Here is a 16776-nt window from a genome sequence, read left to right on the forward strand (position 1 = left end):
TTCAATATATTTTTATTCATAATAAAATTTTCAACTTCATACCCATATTTACGTTATTATAACCAAATCACTTTTTCTTTTATTGAAAAAGATTCCTTTACCTTTTATGTGGCAGAGAAGAGAAAAGAAAAAAACAAAATGAATGTGTTTGATAAAGAAAATAGAAATAATAGAAGAAACAAAGAAATAAACTAAACTTCTCCGTATTTCACTTTTGTTTTTATTTATTTAAACAAACCTAGTCATGTCTTTTATATTTTTCTACTGCTTCTCTCTTAAATTAAAAACCTGTTATCTTCATAATTTTATCATCTCTTTATGTAATTTAGAAAAAAAAAGGTTTTAAAAATGTTTGTGTATTTTTTTCAGAAGAAAAGGTTTAATTGGGAAAATAAAATTCTATATATAACATCTCATGTTTCTTTCCCATATAAAGGTCGCATACAATACAAAAACCCCTAGCGCCTAGGGTTTAAGCGACCACACCTAAACTATCCCAAATTCTCCCATTGATTTCGAAGCTACCTGCTTTTGGTTTCCATTTCGTGCCGAAAGTTTATTACAATGGCCTCCCAACACGAAAACGGGTTGAATGTGGACCCGATTCCTATTGAGGTCGACACAACAATGGCTTTGCAACAGGAGAATCGGTTGGATATCGACCCGAATCCAGTTGGGGTGGAGACTCAAGAAGCGCAGACAGAAAAGTTTGCGACTTTGGGTTGTGTTGCTCCTATTGAGGAAGGTGTGGAGAAGATCAATTTGTTGGGTTCCTCTCTTTCTTTTCCGATTGAGGAGAACGGTGATAAGGATGACAGCGGAAGTGATAGTGATAGTGAAAGCGGAAGTGAGAGCGAAAGCGGAAGTGAAAATTCAGGGTCTGAAAGTTCTGATTCTGGTAGTGAAATTAGTAGTAGTAACGGTAGTAGCAGTAGTGATAGCGAAGAGGAGAGTGATGATGACGACGAAGACGACAACGAGGTAGAAGTTGAAGAAGGCGAGATTAGTTCTGATGAAGAAAAGGTGGCTAGTTGGAGCATGGTTGATGATGATGCACATGATGATGAAGATGGTGATGCTGGAGTTGGACCCATCAGGTCAAAGAACGAGCTTCAGGTCTTATTTTATTTATTTGAGTCAGATTGCTAATTTGATTGCTGTCCTGAAATTAACATTTAAAGAAAATGTTGTCTACTGTGAGGATGTAAAGTGTTGTGTGTTAACTTTTGTTTATAGTAAATGCGGTGTGATAGGTTTGGATCCTTTCATTTCATTGTAAGATGTTTATTTAAATTTGCTTTTTTCTGGGAGAATATTTTTGTTCCAGTGTTTGTCACAAGGATAGTTATGTTTGAGATTTATTTTTTCTATTTTTGCAATGCTTCATGTTTTCCGGGGGTTTACACAGTAATTATTGAAAATGTGAAATAAGATAAAGTTGTTTTCTATATTACCTGTATAAACTGCTAAAATTAAGAAACTAAGTGAAAACAGAAAGCATTTTTCTCAAACCAAAGACGACAAAGTTTGACCCTTTTACACAGGAGTTTTATGAGGAATTTTGAATTAGAATACAAGAAATTTGAAAAATGTCGTGATAATCAATACAATACACACGTGCTGAAGAAAGTTAATTAGTGGAACTAGTGTGAGTAACTTGATGATGACTCGGATCATTGATATTTGCAATTTTATTGTGCTTTTGGGTATTCTTTTGAATGGTTTTGTCAACTTATGCAGAATCTGCCCCTTGTTCCTCCTGTCAATGCTGCTTTGGAACCACACCATCAAATGTTGCCAGTGGGAATCATTACTTCTGTAAGTCTACAATAGCCCTATCTCAAATAAAAATATTCATTCTATTATTGATTTCAAATATAGTTTCTTTAGTTGCTTAATTAAATGTGTGTGTTGTTAAAATTGCAATGGGAATAGAATAGGAATGGTGCCGAATAGTGTTGGAATCATCTTAATGAAGTTTCTCATTTTTCAGATTCTTGGTGCTCAAGTCATTGTTGAAGGAGTGGAGAAGCATGACCCTCTTAATGAGGGTTCTATTCTTTGGTTGACTGAAAGTCGGAAGCCACTAGGTTTAATTGATGAAATCTTTGGACCAGTCAAGAACCCTTTTTATATTGTGAGATACAATTCTGCAAGTGAAGTTCCTGAAGGAATCAATGGGGGAACCTTTATCTCGTTTGTTCCAGAATTTGCTGAGCATGTGATTAATAACAAAGATCTTTATAGGAAAGGGTACGATGCATCTGGTGCGAATGATGAAGAGTTATCTGATGAAATGGAGTTCTCAGATGATGAGAAAGAGGCCGAATACAGGAGAATGCAAAGAGCTACAAAAAGAGGTGTAAATGATCAAAATCATGGCAAGAAGAAAAACAGAAAGAAATTTTCACCTAAAGAGCCTGCGGCACAATCCATGCCTGCTGCACCTGCTGCACCAATGGTTACTCAGGGAAATTGTCCTCCTTTTCAAGGCATTGGACAAACACTGTTGGGTGGAACTGCCACAGTTCCATCATTTCCCCACTTAAACGCCGCACCCCCTAACTTTGGTACTCATGGAATTTGGACAAACGGAACATTTCCACAGCAGCCACAGAATGCTATGCTTCATAATGGTTTTCCTGCAAATGGGGTATCATGGTTCCCACAAAACACTCAAATTCCTCCTCAGATGCCAATGCCAGGAATTCCATTTCAACAGCAAGTACATGGCAATCAGGGATCTCTTACAACAACTATGCTACCTGGAATGCAACAAAATATGTTTGCTCAATCCATGTATGCAGCAGGGCTTCTTGGTCAAAACCAAATGGCATTTGGGATGGGATCACCTTTCCCACAGCTTCAGCCACCTGCACAACAGGGATTTCCATCCTCTTCTGCTGCCCCCCCTCAGTTTCATCCACGTCCATCTGGTAATCGTGGTGGTAGAAAAACATTTCATGGTGCAGGAAGGAAAGGGTGGCGACCAGCCAAGTGAAGTTCATTCATTGTGTGGTCTATTGTAAACTGAACTCATGTATTGAGTTGGGCTATTTTGCAAGGAATGTATTGCAAATGTAAATTTCTTGTAAGCCTATTGAATTTTGAAATGAATTAGGCAAGTTCTTGAAGTAGTCGAGTTTCTAATATAAAATTATCGCATTTTATTTGTGGTTGAAAGTTATATGAATTTGAATAGATGACTGCTCTTTATTGTTTGTGTACTTCCAATGGCTGAATCATTCCAATGGATGTTTATCTAACCACATCCTAGAAAGTCCAATTTATTCCTGCCACTGATAGAAATTCCGTATTTAAGAATCTATCATAATAACTAGAAACAATTTCAGTATGTGCAGAGAGAAATGAACCTTAGCATCACTAATAAATAATACTTTTTTAAACTCTTTAATTAGTTAAAATAATTGTCTTATTTAACGACTTTCTTTTCATTGTATGATTTCCTAAACTAAGTAGAATGTCTTATTAGCAACAATCAAGTTAACAATATAATATCGCTAAGAATCTTTCTATGCAAAGAATTACATAAACCAAAATGGCAAAACAAAATGTGTTGCACTAGGCAATGATCAGAAGAATAATTGGAAATATTTATATGCTAAAATTGGTCTTAATAATTTCTAAAACCTACTCTTCTATGCTCAGGGCAAATATTTATACACCATCTCCATTTTATTTCTGTAATCTAAAATGCCAGTAAACCTGGAAGCTTTTTCAGGCATAAACCATTTTACAAGGAAGCTGGAATGAGTTAAAGTTACAAACCTACGGAAATCAAAAGGCATAATGGTTTAATTGTTCGATAATGTGCAAGACTTCCCTGTAAGTAAAATTTTGAAATGAGCTTTTATCTCACATTTATCTTCTTTTTGAAACATAATAGATTATCATTAAAAGATCTCTTATTCTTTATGTTATCTCTTTTAGTAAGATACAAGCTACTTTCAAGTTTTAAGTTTAACAATGTAGGACTAATTTAAAAATTTAATACCTCTTAACCGTTCTCACAAATGAAAACCAACCGATACGGTTATTTTTATGATCACACAGAAAGATATAAACGCTCCCTTGGCCGTCTGAGACAACAAAAAGACGATAAAAGTATTCTTTAAAAAAAGAAAACAGAATAAGCAACCACTTACTTTCCTTTGGAATCATTTATACTTGAACAAAATCATGTGGCTCATAGATAAAGAAAGCACACTCATGTCCAACCCTCCAAAGGCACTATTCAGGACTAAATAAGAATGCATCGACTAGAGGCAATAATTGTCCAAAACACGGAGCTGGTCGGGTACTGCATTATTATGGCTAGGTCACTATCCATTGCAAACCAAATCACCACCCTGCCACCTCTTTTATTAACATCTTTTTTTCCCTCATGATAATATATATAAACAAACATAAGGAGACAGAGAGAGAGAAAAATAGAAAGAGTGAAAATAAATTGCTGAGATTGAAATTTATGATCCAGTCACAGTGAGAACAAGGAATGGTGAACTCAGTCAGACTGGTAATGAGCAATTAGGAAATTAAATTAAACGTATTGTTCTTATCGTGAGGCATAAATAGGTCACATTAACACGTGAGAAAATAGAAAATAGCATAATATGAATGAAAGAGTCAAGCTTTGGCATTGTTTGTAAAGTCAGCACAAGTCTGGCAGCTGCAATCTGAAAAGCGGCAGATATCACAGCCAAAGCAGACACAAGAAGTGCAACCTTTGCATGTTGGTGAACGAGTGCATCCCCTGTAAACTCTACGACTTGCTCTTTCCTCTTCATCATCACACGTAATTCTGAAAAATAATCACCATTATTAGTTGCTCCAAAAATTTCAGTAATCACAAACCTGCAAATAACATAAACAATCCAATACTGTCTAAATAGAAAATATAAAATAAAACCATTTATCTACTTCTGTACTTTTACCAAAATGCTTTCAGATAACTGTTTGTAACGGATAAGAATATAAGATACCCATCCACCAGCTTGTCCTTCGCCTCCAAAGTGGGGGTAACAATCTATCCGTTGTCATTGGTTGCAAATCTCAAGCAAAGAATCTTTTATTATTAAATAAAAGGGTGGTGATCAGTCAGACATGGGGTGAAAGGAGAAAATGGACATAGTGGACTGATAACTGGAAATAACGTGCAATGGCTGATCAAAGCGATGGTATACATTTAAGTTAACAATAATGAAGTTCTAGAAACTATCTAGTTTCAAATATAATAATAGCATAGACAGCAGTATGTATAACCGTAGAGGGCAAAATAGTCTAAAGCAGTAAGAGGCATTAGCAGTGGTGGATGGAAGATGAACATGTAGGCAATACGCTTCTAAAAAACTATATTATAATTTTTGGGATAGATAGAAAACAGTTTTTGTTTTCCTTTTCTGTTTTTTACTTTTGATTACAAAAAGTGTCACCTTCTTTGTACTTTGTCTTCTGTTTTCAGAAATTCAAATGGGAAATAATGAAAAAGTTTTTATTTTTTCATGTATCACTGCTTCTTGTAGAAACATCTGAAAACAGAAAACAAAGTAGAAACAAGGCATCCTTTTTTGTAATTAAAAATGTAAATAAAAAGTGTTACCTCAAACCATAAGCTCCTACGGTTATGAATAGTTTCCATTCTAAATTCAGGAGAAAAGGAAATCATGGGAACAGTAAGACCCATACAAGCGTAACTGTCATTAACGAGACTAAGACCTATTTTTCTACTACATTCCTATAACAAAATTGTGCCCAAGTTGCCTCAGGAAATAGTCATTAAATTATTGCCAAATGTGAATTTTTTCTAAACAAATATATTCAATCTACTGCAAACGCATCACTTCACAATTTTGAAAACTTAATCATTAGGCATTCTATTTCAAGCTCTTTTGTCGTACAATGCAATTGCACTCATCATTCCCTTGATATCAGACCTTGCCAAATGCCAGCTTCAGCATATTTTTGCCCCTCTTCCATTTTTGAATCCCTGTTTAAATCATTAAATCCAGAATGCACAGCTTCTGGCCAAATTGAAATATTGGTACTTATGTACTTGTAACAACAACAGATGCCACAATTTAAGTTTGTACAATCGTAATTCAACTAACACATGAACACATACAACCAAACACATAAAAATCAGAAAAAATTGTTCAAATATTTAATTTCATCACTAAAGATGCTACCAAACTTTCCTTAGAACCAGGCATGCTTAAGCTCTCCCAGATTGTGACATGCAAGATACTATCACCAAGACTGTACACTATAGCTTGAATAGCACTCTGCAAATTAGCAACTATTGGCTACTACAGATTCAAATCTTACTCAAGATTAAGAAAAGATCAAAGCTATTGGCTCAGCTTGGAAAGTGACCATATCACTTCCAATAGGCAGTGCTATTGGCATCAATGAAAGCGTTCAAAGCAAGGTGAATTAGATGGACATTACAACAACAAGCCATCAACAACAGTAAAAGTGCACCATATATAAGAGAAAAAAACATACTTGTCATATGGAAGATCAGAACATTTCCAATTTGCATCTGCCAAAGCATCATGGTGAATGCGGCATTCCTCTTTAGTTCTCAGACGAAACCTACGCTCTTTATTGCACCTGGAGCAGCGAACAAACTCATCACGGTGACAAGCACGGCCATTTTGGGATCTGTGGGATCCATTTGCTGCTTTTGACACCTGATTGTAGTATTTGAGCAGTACTGTTTTACACAGTGGAACCTTCTCACCATTAACAATTACCCAGACATTATTCTTCCATTTCCTAGCAGTCTCTCTTCCAGAGTGTTTCTCAAATGCAGAAGGAGTCAACTTGGCTATCAATAAAGCAACGTTAATGCAAATAAAAAAGGTCATTTGGGAGAGAAACACCAAGATAAAAAAAAAATGTAATACTAAAATAGAAAGCAAAGTCTAGAATCAAAATCAGAAAAAAGATTTTTCTTTTTCAAGAACTAGGCTACTGGAGCGTACTTTCCCCTCTCAACTTCACCAGAGGGCCCGTAAAATCCTTTCTTATATTTATTTATCAGTGAATTTTTCAGAATTCTTATCCACGTCTAATCATGTGATCACTTCACTAATTGTAGATCTGTAGGTGCTTTCAAGTTCAAATCATATTGGCATCGCTTTACATTACTCTATGAAAATCATTTTCTTAAGGCGGTATTTCATGTATATTTTGTAGAAACGATTACTTTAATATATCCCATGCTGCGAGGCGAACAAGATTCACAAAGTAACAGTTAATAATTTTCATTTTTCTTTAATGCGCATGCATCAAGTTATTAATCCTTCAATACATTCGTGTGGAAGCAAAAATAACGCAGACATCTGATATATGGAACAAATACAACTAGACAAAGCATATGCATAGTGATTGAAAGAATTAGATTCTATTTTCAGTCTCTGCCGAAGGTACTCTCGTTCAACTCAGTACCCAACAATTAAAAACTACTCAAGTGGAACGGATGGTTCATGCCAGATACAAATATCAATCAATCACATTCATTCCTAACACAAGAGAATATGTCATCAGGGACAAGAACCAAACTCATGAGAAAAACTCGTTACATTTTTATAGATTAATAATAATATCATAGGATCACACAAACAGTCTACTCTGTCAAACAGATTTCAGACTTCGATCACTTTCAACAAACATGGAGTAACGATATAACATAATGGCTACGCCACGTTATTATATACAAACAACAAAAAGGTCTCCTTCATAAAGAAAGAGAGACACGTCTAAACACACAAAAAGACAGGTGTTGTTTAAAAATCTTCAACAATTGCACACAACAAAAACAAACACCCTCCGAGCCCGATCGTGTAGTATACCAAACCAATAAGTTCAGTGAGACAAATCAACATACAGTTCAACTGTATGAAGGAATCATCACAAACTCACACACCAAAGCAGATCAAAACAACCCCATAATGACACCCATCAACGTCAACAAAACTCATCTCAACACAAACTTCAGACATGCAAAACACAAAAACACTCGCACAAAACAAAACTAAACAAAAACCAAAAGCCTCTTCTTTGGAGAGAGAAAGAGACCTTCTTGACAACCAGGGGTGCATTCACAAGTGATTTCAAGGTACCCATTAACGAAAACCCTAAGTCTTCCAACAGCATCACCATATCTATGGCTCGTGCACCCGCACGTGACTTCCACATAGTCCCCAACACGCTTCACCCCACTCACCTCTCTCAGCTCCTCCTCGCTGAATATCGTCGACCCACTTTCTCTCTCTAACCCGTTAGCCATTTTTCCCTCAAAAGACTCTGTTTTTTACCAGAAAACGATGTGGGTGTAGAATCAAATACCAAAGGCAACGCTATGCTGAAGACGACCCAACACCACGTTAAGCCTTGAGATCTGACACTGAAACGTTGAAATGTTTGAGAAGAGAGAGAGAGAAAGAGAAGAATAGAGAGAGATAGTGAGGGGTTGGTGATGGGGTTGAATGAATAAATGAATGAGCTGGCGTAGCCAAACAAATGTTGTGAGTGAGGTGAAGGGGTTAAAAGGCTTAGGGTGCTACTTGCTATGCATGATATGATATGTCATGAGATGAGGGAGGATATTGATATATAAAGAGAGATAGAGAGAGAGAGAAAACAAAAGTTTATAGGGAAATCCTCTCATGAAACCAGACTAGGTTTTTGATATTCGTGTGATAGTCTGTTTCTGTTTTTATTTTTATTTTTTTATTTTAACTGAAACCACTCTTTATGGGTAGTTTGTTAATATTATGATTTTGCATTAAATAATGGAACGAATTTAGAGAGAAAGACCCTTTTAGGAAAAAAAAAATAAATAAATAAAAAACATGAAGCCAATATGGAATGAGAATTTGATTCTCTTCTGCATAACTGCAAGCCATTTTACCACATCATGAGTCTGAGTCAAAGGGTTCAGTTCAAAGTTTTTACTTTTAAGGTAATGCAATGAGATGAAGTAGAGAAACTAATGTTAAACTTCTGATATTATTATTACTTGGACTAATTTGATCCTATGTATAATATTTACACGTTTATAGTGACAAGGAGATCTTTTTTACGTTCCATAATATTATATTACATGCCTTATTCAGAATTTAAATCCTCTATTATGTTGTTTTGTCATATTCTATATAATTAACTATATAATTAATAACATTACTTAGTGATCGTATATACCAAAGACAGTGACTACATTAACTCATATGCATTGAACAGCATTGAACACGAAAGAAATATGGTAACTTTTTCGATTTTGTTTTGATTACTACAATTATATCAGACGTTACTCCAGCCGCAACTACCATGGTGATAATATATGGTATATATACGTTAAAACTTGTAACAACATAAGGTGATGAGAGGAGAATTGATTTTATATCTATCTCCATATATGGCAGAAGAGTTTCTGAATCCCAACACCACAGTTAATGTGTGAAAAATCCATTCAGCAAAATTGGTAAAGTCTTTATTTGATAACTTGATACAGACACACTGAATAAAGTTCTCAACTCTTTACCAGGACTCGATCAAAATGCCGTCATAGTTTATCAAAGGAATATACCTTTCCCTTAATCAGGCACAACACGAAAAATCTCCCCCAGAAAAAAAAAAAAAATTATTTATTATTCACTACAATATTATAGAATTAATATATATATATATATATATAAATATAAATAAATATAAATATATATATATATATATATATATATATATATATATGCACGCATCTCAGTTGCTGCAAACTGTCAGGACTTTAAAGCTCTGAATTTGTTTTAGTTGCTATTGCTAATGGTGTGGCAGCTTTCATGTGCCTAAACTCTCTTGTAGGAGTCCAATAACAAGTTTTTGTGCTATTATTCCTTGAAAATCTACACCATTGTAGTAGATAGAAAGGTTTTAAAAAATGTCTGCCATTTTAGCCACAAGATCAAGATTTTTAGAGTTTCCATGACAGAAACTAATACAATCTACACCATCTCAGTATCATAAAAAACAGCAACAAACCTGTGATTTAAAACCTGTTAATCAACAGAGGTGGTTCTAAACTCTCGGTTGCATTTTTAAGGACTGAAGCATGTTACCATCTTTAATTTCCTAAAATGCACACCATTGTCCAGTAATGCACATGATGATGCCCAAAGTGCCAAAAAAACCAATTCATATTCATCCATGACATCCTAATATTATCGTCCTAAGCCTAAGAGAAGCAACAAACAACACCACAACTTTGACGCCGCAACTTAGGCAGACAAATTGCAAATACTAGGTGGCTGATCTGGTCTCCTATCACTCTACTAGTTAATCTCATACATGTCTGTTCTGCAACTAAAAGTGCAGGCAAAGTGTGCCATTCAATAGATTTGATTCTGGAGAATATTTAGCAATTAGAGAAGCCGTTGATTAAGAAATCAATGTCTGGTCCAGCAGTTATTATTTCACTCTTCATATTTTGTCTCAACTCAACCACACAATTTTGTTCTCCTCCTACTGTATGTTTATCTATCTGTACTTCCAACTTCATTAAAATCATCACATTTTGCACTCTTTGAGTTAAGTCCCACACAGGTCGCCACAATTACTGGGTTGTGGTTTAAATATTAATTGCAGATTAATCAGAACTAGTAATTCTGTGACTGATCTTACATAATATACTTTAACAAAGTTCTTACTTTAACAGACTATTTCTGTGTAGTTTGTAGAGGAAAATCTCCACATTTTTACTGTGTTATAATTGTTGTTTGTTTTGTGTCCCCATCCATAAAGTGATTGATCAAGTTGAGATTACAAAGGGACATCTTTATCTTGGAAAGGAACTTGGTTTTTACTCTGAATTACACAACTTAGCCACTTGATTGGGGCCCTCAGATAGGGCAGGGGGGGCGCATGAACTTGTGTTGGTGCTCGAAGCTGCTATAATACCATCATGATTTTACCAAAGTGCACAAGATATGTATTGATTCCATGGTCTCATCTTTTATCATGGGATGTGAAACAGTCCATAATAGGAAAGAAATTGCAAAAGGTATATTTTTTTTACTGTGACAAAAAATTTCATCAGGTGTGTAAAATGGAGCATATTGGGAAAGAAAAGGTAAAATAGGTATGTTTCACTGTGGCATGCAATCGTGGCGAAGGTATTTGTGATGGCACCAAACTGTTGCTGTTTTTTTGTTGAAGCTGTTGAGTCCATAAACCCAATTAAGCAGTGTTGGAAGAAGTGTAGTAGATAATGTGGTAGATGAGATGAGTTTTATAAGTTATGAGAGTGGAAAAGTATTATTATGTGTGGTGTGTATTTTTCAACGACAAAGTACTGATTATAATGATGGTAGACTTTCCCACTTTAATGATCACACAGTCTTAGGACTGTGTATGAGAGTGGCTCCATTAAGAGTACTTTTGCAACCTCACATGAGAGATTCCATTGGAGTTTAAATGTTTAGTACTTTGTAGACTGCTTTTCAAAATATTTTATGACTAAGATCGATTGTTAAAGTAAAGTTTATTTTAGTTATATATTATCAATTAATTCTATTTTTAGTTGATATATCTTTGATAAAAACTCGTATTCACTCAAAATGTTTCATCTTGGTTACATAAGCTTATTGGTATTTTACTTTCTAACATATATTATAAAGGATGGAATAGTCTTGATTTTCTTCAACTCTGGCATTATATTTATTGTTTTTAAAGTAATTGTTGTTGTTAATTAAGAAAAGTACATTTATTATGTATAGTTTATTCAAATATAAAGTAAAGATAATGTGATAAGATAAGTTACTTATAAGGACGTATTTAATGATGTTTTTTTTTTTAAAAAAAAAAGTAATGTTATTTTTTTTTGTTTTTTGAAAAGTTGAAGTTGATAATTCAACACAAAAAATTAAAAGAAGTTACCTTTTTTTTTTTTTAAGTCACCTCCACTATTGTTTATCTTTGTTTAGTTGTAATATGCAACTTAATTACAATATATTATTTTGACACCAAGATAAGAATCCACACCCCCCTTCACTAATTTTACTCATCACTAATCTTTCAAAAAAAATGTGAGACTAATCATCTAATTCTGTGACGGATAATGATATTTTAATATATGTTTTAGATCATTGCATTATACTATTAAAAATATTAAAATAAATAACTGAAGAGTGTTGGAATGATAGTTAAGAGTAGATACAAAAAATAAATTAAAATACTATTATCCTTTTGTGATTTGCAGTACAAAATTAAAAGAAAAAAAATTAAAGAGGAAAAAATTGGGAGGTGAGTACAAAATTAAAAGAAAAAAAAAAGTGAAAATATAAATAGTTTGATTAAAAAAAAATAATAATAATAAAATTATAGTCCTGTTTGATTGCGAAAGAAAGAAAAAGAAACAAAAAAGTTAAAGTATCATTTAACTTCGTCTCTACTCATACTGTTACATAAATATGACACTATTATATTTATGAAAAGAATTCTACACATATCTGACACTGCAAACAACTCACATTTTACTTAACCCATGCACTATGATTCCCTCTCTTTATGATGTAGAGTATTTTGTTTCTACCAAATACTGTAAAGTACATGTCACATAAACTACGGATACATAACGATTCTAGGCTCTCATATTTATATTTTCTCTGTTTTTTTTTTTCTTATCAGCGAAAACACGCGTCACAAACATGCGTGTTCGTATATTTGAAAATTTTTAAAAACAATATAAGTTACTATAAATAGTACAATTAAAAAGTAATATGAAGATTATTTTTTAAAATATATTTTAAATTATTTTTTTATCTTAAAAAATATAAATTGAATAAAGCAGTTACGTATATTTCATATATGGAAAACAATAATTGTGTTTAAACAATAATTGACAATGATTAGGAGTTTTAACACTTTCAATCATTAAACAAATATATTTAAAATAGTTTCCATATTTTGACCAAATTATTGTAATACTCATCTTAACGTTAAAAAATTGATTTCCAAGATATAAGTGTTTCTCCATCCCTTTTACTCATAACTACTCCATCAATTTTCTTCACATTTCTCTTATATGAAGACTTTCTGAAACATTCAACCTCTCTCGAATTTAGTTTCAGATTAGTTTTCTGAAATTTCTTATCCTCGTGTTTTACTTTTCATGGATATGTACCTAATTTTACTCATTTGATTTTGATTAGTTTGATCTTATAAATATTAAATGAGGAAATCTTATAAATATTATTTTTTTATCATATCATTCATCTCATATTTTAGATTTAATTTTTTTCCATTTGTATCTTTCCATCCTCCACCTATCTACCATGATTATGGTGAACATTAAATATTTTCCTTCAAAAAATGTTAACATGTAAAAGTTCCCTTAATAGTGAATTGAACATGACAATGAGTAACAATGCATAGGTTGTTACTTAACATCTCGAGAAAGGAAAGAAAATAGAATAAAAGAAATAAAAATGTGATAAAAATGTGAGAAAAGAGATAATATAGTAATAAAAAAAAAAAAAACCAAGTGTGAAAGGAGTAGATGTAAATATGATGCAGACATGATTGTTGAAATTAAAGAAAACATTTTTGAACGGTGATCCTTTAAGACGTGAAGAAAACATTTTCCTAAGAAAAACTGTTAGGTCGCCAGCATTAACCAATCTAGTATATTGAGTTGACACTTTTTTAAACCCTCCCCACAGAATCCAATGAAAATTTCTGCATCTCAAACAACTTAATCTGATGGATGCAGCTACTGCTACCAACGGCGTTAGCCATTGACAGCGAAAGATCGTCCACGAATACTTTTTTTTTTCTCTTTCTAAATAAAACACGTTACCACTGAATTACTGTTATATAAATTCAAATTACTTTTGGTTAAATATTTTTTTGGTCGAAAGATAAGTAATGTCTTGCTGCATTCATAAATTTCTGGTATAAAAACTTAACAGAATTAAGTTTCAAATAGGAAAAAAAAAAACAACACAAAAACATAGTTAATCTATTATTTTGTTAAACTCAAAATTGAATATATAAAAATTTCATTAAGAAAAATTGCCGAATATGAGTTAAAAACAAATAGTATGATGTGACGACTAGTGTTGTTAGACGCCACGTATGGTTGGTACCTACCTAAGGGCCGTGACCTATGGCAACTACCTCCTGCCGAAAGGACACCCTAAATAGCTGGTCCTAAAATCTCGTCGCCATCAATTTCCTAGGGTTCTTTTTTAGATTTTTTTTCAGCAAAATAGTATATATAGATTATATAATGTATTAAATATTTATTCAGATAGTATTTTATTTTTGTCAGTTTAATTTCAAAAATCGAATTGTGAGTTATGTCTTTGAGAAGAAACTAATTGAAGAGTATGTAAAAAATTAATTAAAAAACAAGTTAGAATTTGGTTTATAAATTTAAGTGTACTATGTTGCGTGAAAAAAATCAATGTTTTTTTATAGCAATTCAAAAGTTTCACTTCATCAAGTGATTGTAGTGGGGTGTGATTGTGCCTTGATATGATGGTCATGCACACAGAAGGTAGTATATAAGGCCAAAATGAGGATCAAATTTCCATGACCTTGTCTTCCCCTTTGACAAATTGAATGATCATGTAATCTTAGGTTGATGTTTCAAATGATTATGTTTTGTGGTTGCTTTGCTTTTCTACACCTACTTCAGCCTAAAAAATGTATTGCAACAATTATATTTTTATAGTGTATTTGGATTAAGTGAGGTACTATTTGTAGAGAAGGGGAAGGTGTAGATTGAAGATGTTTATATTTATATATTGGCATCAATTTGAAGAGGTGAAAAAGAAGTGGAATGTGAGTTTGTTGAGTAGAAAAGATATGAAAGTTTATGAAATTATAATTTTACCTTTCAATTGTATAGCATAAACTTTTTGTCCATTGAATGGTCATTACTTTTGCTCGAACGGAAAAGCATGCATGTAAATAATATGTTATTACAACATATATTAAGGTTTATATTTGATATGACATTTTGTATACTTTAATTTAATTTAATTTATAGTTTGTTTGAATAATTTGAAAATGAATTAATGTTATGGTGAAAATTTGATACAAAAGAAAAAATATTTTATTTTAATTGTAAATAATTTTTAGAAAGTATAACGTTTCTAATTAAAACATAATATACTACTTAATTACATCATCACATTGTTTATAACAAATAACAAAGAGCTTGCAAATATTTACATATGTACAATGTATTTACAATCTTCCAAGAAGTGTTTTTAAATTTTTTTCAAAAGGATAGTATAAACATCACATTTCTCGGAGGAACTACAAACATAAGAATATGTACATACAAATTATTCACTATACCACCTTAAAGAGTTGCAGCCTCACTAATACGTATCATTTTCATTTGTAGATTTTTTGCTCAATATAATATATGATCATCATAGGTGGCTGCACAACACCACAAAAGAAAAGAATAAGTTAGTGAAAATTTAGAAATACTACATAAGACAATATCATCACCAATTCAAAATCCAATAACTCAATCAGTAATCAAATATCTATCATACAACACAACCCTCATGGCTTTACTCCCATACCTTAATCATCACATCACAACACAACGCTCATGCCTTAATCCTCATGGTTTAACCCTCATGGCTCAGTCATCACAACACAACCCTTATGGCTCAAGCATCGTATAAACATTTGATTATACTTTCGGAAGACTAGTGTATTGAGCAAACTCAAAGACTACACTTGTCATAACTCACTTCCGCCTCTCAAGAGCTATAATTATAGATTCATATATTAGGATCCACAATCCATCCTAAGTATGACCATGGTAAATTTCTCATATCTGTGAGGTCCAATACTTTTCCATAGCGAAGTTCCAAATTGTAGGAACCTCTTTCAACTCTAACAACTAGATATACTCCTCTATGTGAGTCCAATACTAGCATAGTCATGATAGGTTCTATACAAAATCCCTTTCAATACATTACCTAACATCACATCAACAGAGTACTCCTTTCCAAGGAGTCACTACATTCACAACATCTACACAATAATTTCCCCATCACAATAGATTACGGTTCCTGGCCTGGCTTTACATGGCCACTCACCCACAACAAAATTATAGATTATGACTCCTAGGAAGGTAATTTAAATTACACTGAAGAGAACGCTCTCATAGTTAAGAAAAATAGAAGGAGCAAATATAACAACACACAATTTTTTCCATCTTGTCCCCATTGCAAGAAAAAAGGTCATCAACCCAACTAGTGTTGGTGGAGGCCAGACGTCAAAGGTCACAAATACGGTCAATTGGGACATGTAGGAAAGGTATGCAAATCTCCAAATTCTTAAGAAGATGTTCAAATTGTGGAGGATAAATCAGAGGAGGAACTACTTCTTACAACATCATGTGTCACAACCAATGAATCTACAAAAGATTGGATTATAGATAGTGGTTGCACAAACCACATGACTCATAGAGAACTTTTCAAGGAGCTCAATAAATCAAATATTTCCAAGGTAAGAATTGGGAATGGAGAACAACTTGTTGTGAAAGGTACAAGAACAATTTCAATTAAAATTCATTCAGCTATCAAATTAATTTTTGATGTCTTATATGTTCCTAAGATTACTCAAAATTTGTTAAGTGTAGCTCAAATGTTAGAGAAAGGTTACAAGGTCTCCTTTGAAAATAAAGTTTGTTTTGTGTGATAAAAAATGCTAACAACATATAAGTAT

At 33.0% G+C, this 16776-nt stretch overlaps 2 protein-coding genes across 2 annotated transcripts; one reads left to right on the plus strand and one right to left on the minus strand.

Annotated features, from left to right (window-relative positions):
- The first annotated feature begins 425 nt into the window (after positions 1-425).
- LOC114170057 (uncharacterized) lies at positions 426-3134 on the plus strand. Its single transcript, XM_028055535.2, has 3 exons — positions 426-1116; positions 1741-1818; positions 1994-3134. Exons 1-3 carry the CDS (start codon positions 565-567, stop codon positions 2999-3001), a joined length of 1638 nt encoding a protein of 545 aa, XP_027911336.2. The 5' UTR covers positions 426-564; the 3' UTR covers positions 3002-3134.
- Positions 3135-4461: 1327 nt separating this feature from the next.
- On the minus strand, positions 4462-8612 carry LOC114169686 (protein ULTRAPETALA 1-like). Its single transcript, XM_028054948.2, has 3 exons — positions 8104-8612; positions 6526-6850; positions 4462-4822 (listed from the first exon to the last, which is right to left on the minus strand). The coding sequence occupies exons 1-3, from the start codon at positions 8312-8314 to the stop codon at positions 4648-4650; spliced, it is 711 nt and encodes a 236-aa protein (XP_027910749.2). The 5' UTR covers positions 8315-8612; the 3' UTR covers positions 4462-4647.
- Between the last annotated feature and the right edge of the window lie 8164 nt (positions 8613-16776).

This window comes from Vigna unguiculata, chromosome 11 (genome assembly GCF_037176805.1).
Source record: "Vigna unguiculata cultivar grain cowpea cultivar isolate G323 ecotype 2 chromosome 11, ASM3717680v1, whole genome shotgun sequence".
In the NCBI taxonomy this organism is placed as follows: Eukaryota; Viridiplantae; Streptophyta; class Magnoliopsida; order Fabales; family Fabaceae; genus Vigna; species Vigna unguiculata.